Here is a 14,558-nt window from a genome sequence, read left to right as displayed (position 1 = left end):
ATTCTTCAATTTCAGCTGACATTATTTAAGGGCAGCAGCACTGAATTCCAATGTGCTGTTGATTGTGCTGCTGCTCTATTTTTACCCCCAGCACTATGGATGAAAAATGCATTTCCATATTCTGATAAATTCTGGCCTTTACGATGTTATGTTTATAAGCATCCGATTTTGGTACCCTAGATGAGAGATAACACTGAAAGGAAATAAATAGGTTATTTCTTCACTGCATTGTTACTGAGAGTAAATACAGTCATTGCATGGCCTAGATAGTGACAGCTTCATCTGCTGACAAACAGTTAATATTGAGCAACAAGTCTCCTGCTCAACAAGAATTTAATCCAAGATCCCTTGATGGGGAATATATCTGAAATATTCCACTGAATTGGGGCCTGGAATTAAAATACATTTATATATATATCAAAAGGTCTTTCAATGCTATCATTTTTTCCAAGTGTTATCTTGGACTAACCATTTTTAAACTCACATTCCTGCCTGCAGAAGCTTTTTTCAGGAGACACTATTCTGCTGCAGGAACTGAACAGCTCAGCTGCTTTTTCTAGTCATATTTTCTGATAAAAGCTAAACCCTAACTCCCACTTGCTTTATATCTATACGAACAAACTTGTGGATGTGAGTAAGCCTTTTTGTGATGTGACCAATGACATTGTTGCAATGATTTCAGCAATTTTCAGGTTCCTAAAATACGTTGTTCGCATAGTCAGGTTCTACTGTAGCTCTTCATTTTAGAATTACCTACTGGGAATCTCCTCTAGTATTGAACATTTCAATTTCTGTACTGAAGGGCTATTTCCTTCTTATTAAATCTTTTGTTGCAAATAGATTATTATTTGGTTTTTGTGTTTCTGATGTCATTTGTTTTTAATTGAACAGCAATACCAGATGCAGGAGAAGACCCCAAAGTCACAAGAGCCAAGTTCTTCATCCGGGATGAGTTTTTAGTGAGTAATTTTCATCTTATGTGTGATTCTATCATAGGAAATACTGACAGATGGCATAGTTTATTTAGGGAAAACTGATGGGATTTTGCAGAATGCTAGAAGGAGAGGACAACGTCTGGCAATTCCCTAGTTCTTTTCAGCTGCCTATCTTGCAGAACTTTCCTCAGTGCTGCACATTTTTATGCCCATTTTGTATAAAGCCACTTGCCATGCTAATTGTCACACAGTAAGTGCTAGTGCTTAGAATGGTCATGTCATTATTTGATTAAATAAGATTTCTGGTTTGCCAGTTAGGAGGTTTACCTGTCACCTTTGGACTGGTGTCACGGTCCTACTGAAGCATCATAGTCAAGTGTCCTTGTCTAGTCACATTTTTCTTGCAATTAAGGTTTCCTCTATAGCAGGAGTGAAGAGGTGGTGTTTGCATTTTGAAGGTGAAAGCGGTTGTCACTCACACAATCACAGCCCAGCCCTGCTGTCAGAGAGTGTAATCCAGTATCGCTTGTGGCTTCACTCATTCTGAGTTGTCCCCACAGTGCAGAGCAGTACCAGAGACCAGAACCAAAGCTCATCCATCATGCCCTACTGTAGAAACTATAAGTGTGTGTTTGAGACAACAAACTGAGTCATTGGAATTAAGAATTTTAAAGTCATTTTGCATTTACAAGCCTTGTTAGGATTTACAGCGGCTGATGCACCAAGAAAGAAGCAATTTACTGTATTCACACTCTGGGGATTTCCAGTTGCTGCCTTAGCCTTCTGGATCCTGAGGAAAAATGTCAGATTCTGCTGTGTTAACGTAAGAGTTAGCAAAAAAACTCACTTCAAGGCAAATCTCTCCTGTGGTAATGCTGGAGTCCTGTGAAGCAGTGATGATATCCAGTTTGGAAGGAGAGTGGCTCTGAGGGATGAGTTAGAGGGAAATTAGGGTGAAACTCCCCACCTTTATCTACTTTCATGATTTAAGAGCACACATTGAGAGCAAGGTCCTTACCTGCCACGACTCACTGGCATTACAGCAGGAGGCCACCTGTGAAGCAGGGAGGGGAGGGGGTGTAGGCTCTGCAGCCACACAGGAAACCCCTGTGGGTGCTGGAGGCAAGGGAAGCTCTTGTGCTGGGGCCAGCACCTGCCAGCTGCCAGACACCCCTTGGGGCTCACTAGGCACGGGGCCAGAACAGCTTCTCCCTCATTTCCCTGCAACTGCTGCAGACATGGCAGAGTGTCTCCTCTGTCACACGTCTGTCTCCTGGCTCTGTGCTCTGAGCAACGTGGCCATGCCTGGAGAGGGCGAGGTGGGAGAAGGCCAAGTAGAAATGGTCACTTCCAGTTCCATGGGGTCAGGCACAAAAGGCTGAGGTTTCAGAGAGGGAGTGGTAAGGGGCAGAGGAGAAATACAGACTGGCAGGGATCTGATGGCCTTAGCCAGGTGCCAGGAAGAAAAGATCTGTATTTTCTACCTGTCACTGCCTTGGCTTTGCTTTATACTTTCTTTCCCAAGTTTCTTGATTTATGACATTTTCCTTGCCCCACTCTGTTAAATTTTCAGGCATGGTTCAGAGAAGCCTGTGTTTGTTATGCTTTATTGGGATTTTTATCATGGTATTAGGTCTGCATAAACCATGGATATGCATGACAATCAGCACCATGGCTGCACCCCTTAAAACTGCCTGGCTGTAGGAATGGCAGTGGCAAATTTAAAGCCTGTAATTTGAGGAATTTTCATAGGAGGTTAAAATTTACCACATTTCCAATAACTATTGCTGCACAGGATAGATTAGCAAGGCAAAAGATGTCAGCTCATGGCTTCAGGGCTGGTGTGGGGGCTGTGGCCCCTCAGGGTTGGGCAGCAGGGCTGGGATCCTTCAGATTTCAGTCAGGGAGCAGCGTGGGAGGGGTAGCTGTGCCCAAGCCCAGCCAGTGCCTGCACCTCAGGGCTGGGCTGGTGAGGGCATCTCCCTGTCTTGGATGTGTATCTTGTGGGAAATCCTCTGTCCTTCTGCTCAGGCACATCCTTTCTTCTCCCAGACTCCTCCTGGAGGCAGTGTGTGTGTGTGCTCCTGGGTGTGGCTGCTCCCCAGCCCTGTTTGGTGTTCTGCACACAGGGCTCTCCAGCTGCTGATGTTTTGTTTGAATAGATCCCCAGTGTGAATACACCCCTGTTAGAACAGTGGCACGGCCCCTCTGGTTCCTGTCCTGCTGGTTTTTACAAAACTTGAATCTGGGAGGTAAAGGAGCTGCTGTTCAAACACAGACCAGGATTCCTCGAATTTGCATGTCATCCTGACCCCTGCAGTGTAGGGATGCCACTATTAAATATTCCTGCCTGGAAAGCAAATGTTCTTTCATCAGTGTCCCAGGGGAGTTTTTTCCCCTCTGTGAACTGGTGCTGAGTAACACGCTACTTTTCAAAGTGAGTGTCGGGTAGGGGTGACAATTCTGCATTTATCTTCAAATGAGAGGACTGCAAGAGCTGTCAGGTAACAAAAACAGACAGCCCCCTAATATTTTGAAAATACATTCTTTGGCATGCTGTGTATGTAACCAGGATACTGTGGGCAGCTTATTGCTATAGACATGAGTGAAATCAGTGCATGATAAACACAAGCAGACAGTTCTTAGTATTTTTCATGAGGTTAAGCCTCTAACTAGGTAAGAAAATAATTTTTAAGCTGTGCATGAACAGCCCTGTGTAATCAGTGTTGAATGTGTAATATTACCTAAATTACCTGGAAAAAGCCTGCAATTGCTTGTTGGTCTAATTATGTAAATCATGGCTTCTAAATGCCTATAGTTTTGCATATCTGTAGCTTCAGGTATTTAAAAGGTCAAACCTACATGTAAAATAAATCCTGTGTTAAAAATACATTGTGTAGCCTGAGTGAGATGGAACACTCTTTTGTTGTTTAACTAGAGTAATTTATAATAAAATTTAGAAAATAGTTTTAGAAATCATTATCCTAAAAACTGACCTTCTGCTTTCATGACATTTTGTTTATATTCTGCAAGATAATGGTCTAGAGTGGATTTCTATTTGTCAGTCCTATAGTAATATAGAACAAAAATTAGGATATCTTTTTTGAATATATGTTTTAAGATCTTGGGGAATTTTAACAAGATAACCCTGGGAAAAATGATCCTAGACCTTGAAGTTAGAACCTAAAAAGGTTTGCACTAGCCTTGAGAAAATGTAATTCTGCATGGAATGATGTTTACTAGATTTATGCATGCTTTATTACTCTAAGTGAACCCAGCCACTCTGGTGATAATTCCACCAAATTCTGGGCTCAGTGATGATACCAATCCTTCAGCTGGCTTAATAGGTGCTCTAAGTGAAAGTAACTTGAGGGGCCTGCACACAAGAAGCAGAAGCAGTAGAATGCTGTTCTCTGCCACTGCTGGCTCCACAACTGGGAGGGTTTTGGTTTTGTATTGCTGATGTAAAACAAGAGTTCAAGAATTTGCCACGTGATGGCACCAAAAAAAGAAGAGAAGACAATTCCTGGGGCAGGTGCATGGCAGGCTGCACAGATTTGGCTGCACAGTGATGCACAAATGGTGACAGCCTGTGCAGCTAAGGATGGCATCCATGGCTCCCACAAAAGACTCCTGTCCTGATCCCAGGATCCATAATCTTTTCTAATCTTCATTTCAGATTTGTCATTCAGACTGACCAGACCACAGCCCTCCCTTCCGTTTGTTTCCCTTTTTTAGCGATCTATATGCAGATTTCCCAGGGTTCTTGGTTCCCCCAAGTCGGTAGACTGCTGAGATGAGAACCTTCTCATGGCACGGCCCCTGATCCTTTTTGGTTTTGCTCCCTGTTTGCACAGAGGATAAGTACAGCGAGTGGAGACGGCCGGCATTACTGCTACCCACACTTCACCTGTGCAGTGGACACAGAAAACATCCGCAGAGTGTTCAACGACTGCCGAGACATCATTCAGAGGATGCACCTCCGCCAGTACGAACTCTTGTGAGGGGGATCACCGTGGAACCTGTGGTTTTAAATTCTTTGCTCCTTACTCTTTCTCTTGATACTACCCCACACAGGGTGGAAGAATATACTATAGAAAAGTCAGTCTCTTCACTTTGTTTACTTTTAATTGTTTAACCTTAAAGCTGATTTGAAGCAAGTTTGGGTTATTTTCCCTTCATGCTTTTTGGGACTATTTTTGTGCTTTATTTTGACATGCCACTTCTTCGTCATTCCACTAAGCCCTTTGGCTACCTCTGTTCCCTTAGGTTTTTGTTTTTTAAAACTGAACGTGACCTGCTAAATTTTTTCCAGTGGGTTAACCTCAGTTCAGACCGGTATGTCATCTGGATGACACTGAAGTCATACCTATCCCTCTGTGTGGGTTTCCTTTTTAACATGACATTGAAGAGTACTTGATGGGTGAAAAAAAGATTAATGCACTTTGTATCAGGTTATTAAATACTGTTGAGGAAGTAGACACACAATGTAGCAGCACCACAATATTTATTACTCTGTCACAGTTTTTAGCATTTCTGAGTTGCAGGTCAACTGATAAAGTGACCTCCTCTTTTAAGCCGTTACTGGCACAGGAAGTAGAGTAGATAATGAGAGGAACAGTGAAGACAAAGCAATTTTTCTGGGGTTTTGGAGCTAAGTGTCTCTGCACACCTCAGGCATTTGAATTACAGCTACTTTTCAGCCTGTTGCATCTAGGCAGAAAATTTACCACCCTCACTTATGTTATTTGTGCTGTCCACAAATGATCCTTTTAGTTCCGATCATTCTTGGACAACAGTCCTCTCCCTATATATATTTTTTTGTTTTACTGCTGGTTTATTATATTGTACAGACTGTAAAATGTAATATTATTTTGTACAACTTTATTGAAGAAAAATACTTGTAGAAGATCTTTGTGCCTTGATTATGGCTGTACCTGTAAAATGAGCTAAGATGTAAGTATGTTTTTGATTGCGCTGTACAGCTTGATGTCAACCTTACCTGCAGCAGTGACTGGAGGTAAGAACTTTATCTGTAGAGTTTAGGGGTTTTTTTCTGGTTTATATAAAAATGCTCTTTAGTATAAAAATTATAAATTATGCAAATTAACCACTTACCTTTCCAAGTAAGGTATTACAGTCACCGGATGTTGCAGCAAACATGCCTTTCTCTTTTGAAGTCTCAGCTTTAAAACATTGGAATTCATTCAAGTGTCCAAATTGCAACCTGGTGTTGTTTTAATGGGAAACAAGGATTTATTTTCTTTTTCTTTCTTAATTCTTTTTTTTTTTTTTTTTTGTCCTTTATATTTAGAAAATATGTTTGGTAATTCTTTGGTCATTCATAGAACTTCACAATTGCACAGACCGATTGTGAATGTGTAAAGCACCATTATATAGAGCTCTTCAATCTTTGTACCAACAGCGGCTTTCATTGTGCAAGTAAATAGCGAGAAAGAAGATAAGAAAAAAAAAAAAAAGAGGTGTATAAACCCTTGTGTCTGGCCTAAGAGAATTACAAGATGACATTTTTATTTCTCTTTTAATAAAGAGACACATTAGAAAATTATTTTATTTTAAATATTGTAGAATCAAAATGTGTGAATATTTCTCAAACTTGAATAATTTATGCAAATGACATTCTCAAAACAAGTTGTGGTACAGTACAATATATAAAAAGCAAGAATTGCTGTAGCAATAAGGCATGTCCTTTTTAGTAACTATAACACTGCTTTATATTTTATACATAGGTGTTTTATGTCTGTGACTATATACTTTTCCTGTGTCCAAGATAACCTGTACAAATGTCTAAAATTACAGTTGCAATAACAGAAACCTAGAGAAGTGTTAGACTACATTACTTCATAGAATGTTTTACCACACTTCGGACCATTCCCCCCACTTCATTTTAAATTTAGGGAGAGATGAAGAGCTAACACAGTCCCCACCCTGGCATATAAATCAGCAGGTTTTATTATTAACTTTTTACCATATTGTTATTATATTATAAACCCCAATCAGTCATCTTTTTTAAATCAGACTACAGTCCAATTGAGAACTTGTTTCCAGTTGAATATAAAACGATCCCATTTTAGATACTATAATATGACCATTTTCTCTTCCCAGAAATCTCTATGTTCAGTTTACTCATATTTCCTAAAAAGTGAAAGGCTGGGTGGAAAAAACTAACAGTAAACAGAATTGTCTTATTTCTCATGCCAAAGAAAGTAATAGAATGAATAACAAAAGATAGTATTTTTTTGTTTTTAAACTAGCCCCAGCCCAGAAGTTCAGGTTAGAGCTCCCAGCTTCTGCAGGAACATCAGCAGGAAAACTGGTCCTGGTGTGAAGTGGTCCCTCTGTTTTTTCTGGGGCGGGTGGGGAGCAGCAGTAGGCTTGTCCCACCTTCCCCCACACACTGGAGACACTGAGCTCAGATTTTATCTTTGTGGCAAAGCTGGTGGCCTCTGCCACCCCACAGAGGAGCTAGTGCAGTTCAAAATGTGACACTACACTAAAGTCAGCGGAACTTGTGGAATGTAAAATAAGGTGCATTCCTATCCCTGGCTCTAGACTGATGGCTGAGGCATAGGATAATGTTTCTGCAGCTGTATTTGACCTTCCTTCTTGCAGGAGATCGGCAACTAGAGGGTCCCTCACCACAGATCTCTGGGATGCAATAGGGCCCTCTTTTTTTAAGCTCATCATAGCACATCTTTTTGAAAGCAGCAGCTTGAGGTGTCACCCTAATTTTTTTTTTTAAGCAGTTTTCAAGTGTGTATCAGCAAACTGGATCCTCGAGCTTCTTCCCCATGTTGTCTGGTGGATGGATAACTGCAACTTATAGTCAGCTAACAATTTACTGTGTCAGGAACCAGAAGATTTCTTGTCCCAAACCACAGTCCCTTACACAGAACACTCTAAAAAGGTTACGGAAATCTGCATCTCTCAGCGTTGATGCATCCAGATTCTGCCTGACCCTGACAAACACAAGTATGACATTTGAAGGGCCATGCAGCAATAAAACAGAGAAACATTTCCAGTTTGCAAGATTCAGCCTCCACCAGGGTAAGACACAAGTGCAGACAAGTGATGAGGCTATAGGATTTACATAATGTACAGTTACACTTTTAATATACATATTTGATACAAAAATTATAGCAGGAAAAGGACTCATTTGATTGTCGAATACAGTATTTTTGTACAGCATGAAACGTTCATTTCAGTTAATTATTTATCCTGTAGTAGTCATATCAGCTGTATAGGACTTCTATGGTATGTGTAAATGCAACCTGCCTTCAGACTAGCAATCAAATTAGGTCATTTGCTGGCATGAATATAGTCTGATGTTTGACTGTTCTCAGCTTTGGTATTTCAGTGACTGAATGCAGATGTCTGGCTCTTCATACTGCTTTATGCTTACTGATTAAACGCTGAGCAAAATAAAACGGTGGAGTGAGAAGCTGAACATGAGCTAGTACCAGGATCACAAGCAGAGCACCTGCTGCACAGTAGATAGTGAAGACTCTGCTCTCAAATGGAAGGAAGCATTTTTGGAGGGAGAAGTCAGTTGGTGTTATGCTGCCCTGGAAAAGAAATGAAGACTGTCACTTTGCTGTGTTACAGTGGGTTCTGAATCAGGAGTGAACACCACAGCTGTCAGATCTCCAATTTCTAAATCCCTGTGTTGGGTGGCAAGGGTTGGGGCCAGTTTCCTAGTACCAGTGCCTTCTCCAGGGGGCTGAAGAGTCCATACCTTGTGGTGCTGGGCACTAACTGGAATATTCACCAGGCCAACATTAGCCCAGAGACCAATCTTCCCATCTAGCATAAACAAAGAGCTGGGCTCCTCATCTGATTTGCCTTCAAGAGAAGCCTAACTTTAGCTGCTGCAAATCCACCTGGAAGGAGCCTTTCCAGGCTAAAGTTAGGTTTTGTGAATGTGCCCCTTCCTTCCCCAAGCTCCCCTCCTTACCCAGTACATGCTGCAAAAACACATGTTGGCTAATCCAAATTAGGAATAGGAACTTGAGCAACAAAGAACTTTGTGGGGTTTTGGCTTGACTTTGCAGTTTAAATTGAAGTTTACAGCAGATCGAGGCTGAGGAGTTAAAACAGTAGTGAAGAGGATGCCACTTTAATTAGCCAACCTCTTGTTTTGCAGTGAAGATGTGCTGTCTGGCGTGTGCAGAGTGTGTGTGCAGTTTGAAGGCAGCTACTCTCAGGACTATGAAATAAACAGAACTACTTTCAACAACAAATATTAACAGTTGCATAAAATGAATTTAAACATTTGGGGTTACCTGTGTATTAAGCAGCCTAAACTCGAAAGCAGTAAAACATACATAAAAGATTTCCCTCTCCAAGTCACAGACTACTCTGAAAACGGATTGTAGGTTTTGCTTCTTACTCCAAGTTTCTAAGAGTTCTGTTTTATTTTTGAACTGGGGAACTAATTGATTTACCTCTAAGGATATACTGAGCACTGGAACTGCCTGCACAAACATAACCAACACCCTGTATAAAATGTGAACTGGCAATGAGGAGGCAGACTGTGGGCACGTCACAAACACTTTCACTGCATTAATGCACACCTTTGAAAACCATGATCACCGTGCAAAAGGGTTTGAGGTGGATACAGTCTTGTTTTCATAGCTGGTAAATCAGCCAAGCCAAACTGGTCTTTCTACTGTTCAGTGCACAATACTGATTATTTTTACAAGTCAATAGTTTACAGTGCACCCTCTTTCTAAGAAAATGTACCCAGATACTAATTAGGTCTTTAGCAGCATTGCTTTGTACCACACAGAACATGTGGCTCCCACAGATGTACTTTATAAAGTGGATGCAGTGTACTGAGTGGGTTGGGTGGGTAGGCAGTTTTTTTTTATTATTTTTTTGTTTTTACAGGTAGAATCAGTTTTAAAATATAGCTGACTGCCATGTTGATTTATCTATGAAAGTTATCTGACAAAAATAAAAAAAAAATTAAAACTTACCATGATGAAACTAGGATTGTTTCTATTCCTCCAACTGAATGATGGGACACTGATTTCTGGAATTTTCCCTGCGTGCAGCACTTCACAAGCACTATGAGTGTGCCCACTGAGAATCAAACGGGGCTGAAACCACCAGAGCAGCTAGAACACAAAATGGTAAAGCACAAAACTTATGTTACAGCTATAAAGAAATTGAACTTAAAAACCCTTTTTTTCCTTTGAACATTATGGCAATTCTCATATTCTTACAAAGTGTTTTCTGTAAACTTCTGTTTTCCAGTAAGAAATCTGTTGGTATTGCAATATCCATCACATCCATTTAGCATTTAGCCCTGATCCCAAGTACTGGGCTTTTTTTTTTTTTTTCAAAGAGATCAGAACAAAGGCAACAGCATGCTGTGGACATCACAAAGAGAAAAACTTTGGGTTTAGTAAAGCAATGCTATTTTCTTGTCTAAGGAAGAATCTTGTAATGACAATCTTTAAATGAAGACATTAATGTAGAAGGAAAGAAACAATGACCATTGAGTTTTAAGGGAATACTTTAAATTTTCTTGTACTTACTAATTCAGCAGAAATGATGCTTTCAAAGTGTTGGAAAACTATGGCTTCATAACAGATGTGTCAATAATTTACACAGCACAGAAAGTACAGAATGCTGAAGTGGAGGTAATGGCAGCACAGCAGATTTAAGAGTGCCAAGACTTAGGAGCTGTACCTGGGAAACCTGGCAGGACCAAGGCCACGATGGTGAGGATCCTCAGGGGAGCAGCTCTAACAAGCAGCCTCTCCCAGGCCTCATTAGACAGGAGCAGCTGTGCTCTGTTTGTCTCAGCCAACAGCCTTACCACAACTTTTAACCTATTTATACCTACAGTCATGTCCCCCTCTCACCCACCCACTGCCACTCAAGTTCCCAAGAAATCAAACCTTTTGTGATGCCTCTTGAGACAGTACATCATACTTCTCTTTAAAGGGGATGTTTTTCTCCTCTGGAGGAGCAGAATCTTCTCCAGTGCATTCAGCATCACTTTTCCGATAGAGAGGATAATGCTGGGAGTAATTACAAGCACAGATTAGCTGTTAATGATCCAGTCTTTCTGGAGCAGTAATAATCCACAAAAACAACATGTCAATATGTTGCCTCACCCCACCTCTAACACACCTGTAAAAGGATGGGTTCTGAAGCTGGAAGCTTTTCCACATCACTGCATCTTTTGTTGGAGTGATTTGGTTTCTGTGAACAAAATTAAGCCATCGAAGGGTGACAGTAACTAAGCAATAGCTAGGTTTTAAGGGGTTAGAGAAGGTGGGGTTGTTGTTGGATTTGGTTTTTGTTAAGCAGTTTAACCCAAATAACACTACCCACTGTATGAACTCCTAAGTGTTTTACTGTGGACTGGTGAAACTCCCCATTCTGTACATGCTGTAAATACAGCTGTGCTCTTTCTGATTGTGATGCCTCAAGTTTTAGCTTTTATATTTTTCAGACTCTGTGCTGCTTTAGTGTGTAGTTTTGAGCTTCATCAACTGCAGAAAGCAGCAGCAGCAGGATCTCTGCACCAACAAGGCAAAGGAGTTTGAGGGCAGCCCAAGGGAGATAGAGTCTGGCAGTTTTTCCACTGGGAGCTGGTTTCCTGATTGACTGCCAGCCCAGTCATGCTGCCTACTGTGTGCCCCTTCAGCCTATGAAAAAGGGAAGAGGAAGGAAATACAAGTGATTTGATATGATTAAAAAATACAATTAAAACACTACTAGGGTATGAGGAAAGGATTGCAGTAGGATAAGGAATCTAAAAGAACATGCTTGAAGACTATAAAACAGAATAATATCCATAACTATAAATGCAGGATTATGTATCTGGAGTCAAAGGGAGGGTTACAGAACTGCAATTGCTCAGAACAGAGGAAATGACGCTCTGTTGGCAGCACTGACAAGGAAGTCAACACCATTAGTGCTAAGCAACACTGATAATAGTTAAGTAAACATGGTTAAGAGGGATATGAATGAGGGGGAGAAAGACTTGCTAACAAGTTGCACTGTGAATTGGAAGTAGATTTTTTGGTAGAGTCTGGTTGTATCCTGGCTATGCTAGAGTATCAGCATTCCCATTGTGGCGGAGGAGGCGCTGGCTGTAATCAGATCTTTAATAATCTCTTACCTGCTGGGAGCAATTCAGTTTGTGAGAAAGAGCCACAAGTTTTGCCTCTGAGGTACGGCAGACAGCACAGCCATCACCCTCCATGGCTACACTGTTCACTAGGACAAAGCTGGAAAATACCAGGGGGTGGGCAAAGAGAAGCGAGGAGGACAGGAAGGCATTTGTTGTTCATGCACATGTGTGGGATAAACTTCATTTTATAAAATGCTAGTGTTCCTAAGTTGGACATAGCTCAACAGAGCAGCAGAATGTAACAGCTTCTGAAATCATGTGTTTCAAATCCTCCTCTGAGTATCTGTACCACAGCCATTTCTCTGCCTGGTTGGCTCCTTTATGCAGTTGTTGATTAGGTTGCACAATGTACCTTACGCTTCATGCTTACGCTAAAGATTTTTTTTTTATTTTAACAGATACTTAAGTTGTATTCTAGTGGAATGTTAGAAGTTCATCACCAAACTAAATTCTGAGGGAAAGGAGAACTTCATTCTCTCCCCTCACAGTTTAGACCTCAGAGACAGAATTTGAGACATTGAATTTCTTCAGAACAACTGAAAAGCAGAACAGCACTGCATGTGGGTGACTGCCCTGAACAAGCTTAATTTTGTACTTTGCAGCCTCTGACACACAAAACAGGATTTTATTTTTAATAGAAGGTTTCCCTGTAGATTTCAAATCAACTTAAGTTCTGCCACAAGATTGATACCCATTTAGTCACACGTTCAGCTTGAGATACATCCCCAATTCAATTCAGTCTGTTTAAAAAACAAAAATAAGCTGAATGCTTCACTTAAGAGATACTAGTCAATAGTAAAACAAAAATTAAGCTGCTGTTATACCATAGATTTGTTGTAAAATAGTTTATTTAGGAATATTTATTTTAGGAATATTAATAGTGCAGCTCATTGCAGTTAATGGATACCAGACATGCAATCTCTGCAACTGCATGGGAGAATTCTGCTCTGCTGTTTTATCAAAGGAGACATGGAGATGCTCCTTAATAATTATTTTTTAAACAGCTGAAATACATATCTTGAGGGCCCCACATCTGCATGATAAGCAACAGGTTTATACTGAACATTCATGAAGCTCAGAGATCTTCCTAAAATAGACACAACTATTTCCAAACCTGTTCAGAATTTTTTATTAAGCCTTTATGTTTGCTTAATTAAGGGAACCAGTGTGAACCTGTAGGCTTTGAATCTCACATTTCCACAAGTGAGCACAACGCAAGGGCACACGTGCCAAACACAGAGTGGCAATGGGCCTTCCCTTCCCGAATCTGAGACTTCAACACCTTTCCACAAACTCAGTATTGCATTCCCTCTTCGGGTTCCTGCACGGTGTCTGGAGCTAACAGAGCACACAGCAGCCAAGTGCAGCCACGGGGACACAGCTGTGAGAACAAACCACCGAGCCAAAACCAGCTCGAGCATTACTACCCCACCTTGTGGAACAACTGCAGACACACAACCGCTGTGTTCCCGAATTCTTCAAACAAGGGCTAAGTTCTGCAGACTAAAGAAGTTATTAAAATTAATGGAACTCCTAATTTGTAAACACAGAGGGGGTTGGTTCATGTTTCTTTATCCTGCTGTGTTTACAGCCATGGCTCATTAGTAGCTGCAAGGAAGTATAAAGGCACACCAGAGAAATGGATTCTGACTCCACAGTACTTTTCCATTTAAAAGGAAATTGTTACACTTTACATAGCTCTAAGTACAACTGACTGTCCATATCAAACTACAGGTTTGTACAAAGTGTTTGGGTTTAACACGTCATAAGGTAGGTGATTAAAAAAAAAAAAAAGGCCCTAAGTGATGCATTCCCATACTATTTCATTAGAAAAAAATTAAATATACTCACTTTATTCCTTTCCGAGTTATCAGCTTTCCTGAAGTAAAGTTGAAAACCTTTTCAAATCGATTTACCTTGTAAGTAGTCATTCTGTGTCACAGAGCAAAAATAATACTGAGGTAAGAAATTGCCATTGGAACTCAGCTGACACAGTTGCTTTGGTTTGCTAAAGCAGCTTGCTGCTCCTATGTCCAGCTCACACAATCATTCAGGAAACTCACAGGGATGCTCTGACACCTCTTGTGTCCTCCAGCCCCTCCGATCAGTGGAAGCACCAGCAGAGTGAGGGCACTTACACTCTACTGTGTGCTAAAGGGAGTGGAAATATGCTCAGGTGCCTTTCTAAGGTGGAGGCCCAATACAAGGAAAAGCAGCTTCAAGGATTCCATGTCAGTGCAGAAGGATCAGCTCTGAACAACCCTCATATGGTCAGAGAAGCATAAACCTGTTCTGTGCACAGGCCTTACTCTAAATTACGACCCTTTCTAATTTGATCATGATCAAAAAGTTGTCTGTATAACCACAAAACAGGTGCCTCAGACCCAGCACCAGCTACCGTGGGCAGGCTGACACTTCATTCTTGGCACCTGTGTACTCCTGGCACTGAC

General features: G+C 41.0%; 2 protein-coding genes across 9 annotated transcripts in view; one reads left to right on the top strand and one right to left on the bottom strand.

Annotated features, from left to right (window-relative positions):
* The window catches only part of GNAL (G protein subunit alpha L), a 180,881-nt gene extending 170,948 nt beyond the window's left edge, over positions 1-9,933 (top strand). For all 4 annotated transcript variants that reach the window (XM_059857899.1, XM_059857920.1, XM_059857905.1 and 1 more), the window contains exons 11-12: positions 892-959; positions 4,793-9,933. In XM_059857899.1, the coding sequence (XP_059713882.1) occupies positions 892-959; positions 4,793-4,939 (215 nt within the window). In that variant the 3' untranslated portion in view covers positions 4,940-9,933. The remainder of the gene's footprint in view (positions 1-891; positions 960-4,792) is intronic.
* MPPE1 (metallophosphoesterase 1) overlaps positions 8,042-14,558 on the bottom strand; it is a 30,105-nt gene continuing 23,588 nt past the window's right edge. For 4 of the 5 annotated variants that reach the window (XM_059857886.1, XM_059857878.1, XM_059857850.1 and 1 more), the window contains 6 exons: positions 13,960-14,040; positions 12,097-12,205; positions 11,100-11,171; positions 10,865-10,987; positions 9,935-10,075; positions 8,042-8,521 (listed from right to left, as the gene is read on the bottom strand). In XM_059857886.1, the coding sequence (XP_059713869.1) occupies positions 8,339-8,521; positions 9,935-10,075; positions 10,865-10,987; positions 11,100-11,171; positions 12,097-12,205; positions 13,960-14,040 (709 nt within the window). In that variant the 3' untranslated portion in view covers positions 8,042-8,338. The remainder of the gene's footprint in view (positions 8,522-9,934; positions 10,076-10,864; positions 10,988-11,099; positions 11,172-12,096; positions 12,206-13,959; positions 14,041-14,558) is intronic. The other variant, XM_059857859.1, reaches the window with a different exon arrangement.

The sequence above is a fragment of the Haemorhous mexicanus genome, chromosome 1 (assembly GCF_027477595.1).
Source record: "Haemorhous mexicanus isolate bHaeMex1 chromosome 1, bHaeMex1.pri, whole genome shotgun sequence".
Classification (NCBI taxonomy): domain Eukaryota; kingdom Metazoa; phylum Chordata; class Aves; order Passeriformes; family Fringillidae; genus Haemorhous; species Haemorhous mexicanus.
The sequence above is the reverse complement of the archived record's forward strand: the minus strand, read 5'-3'. Positions and strand labels throughout refer to the sequence as shown.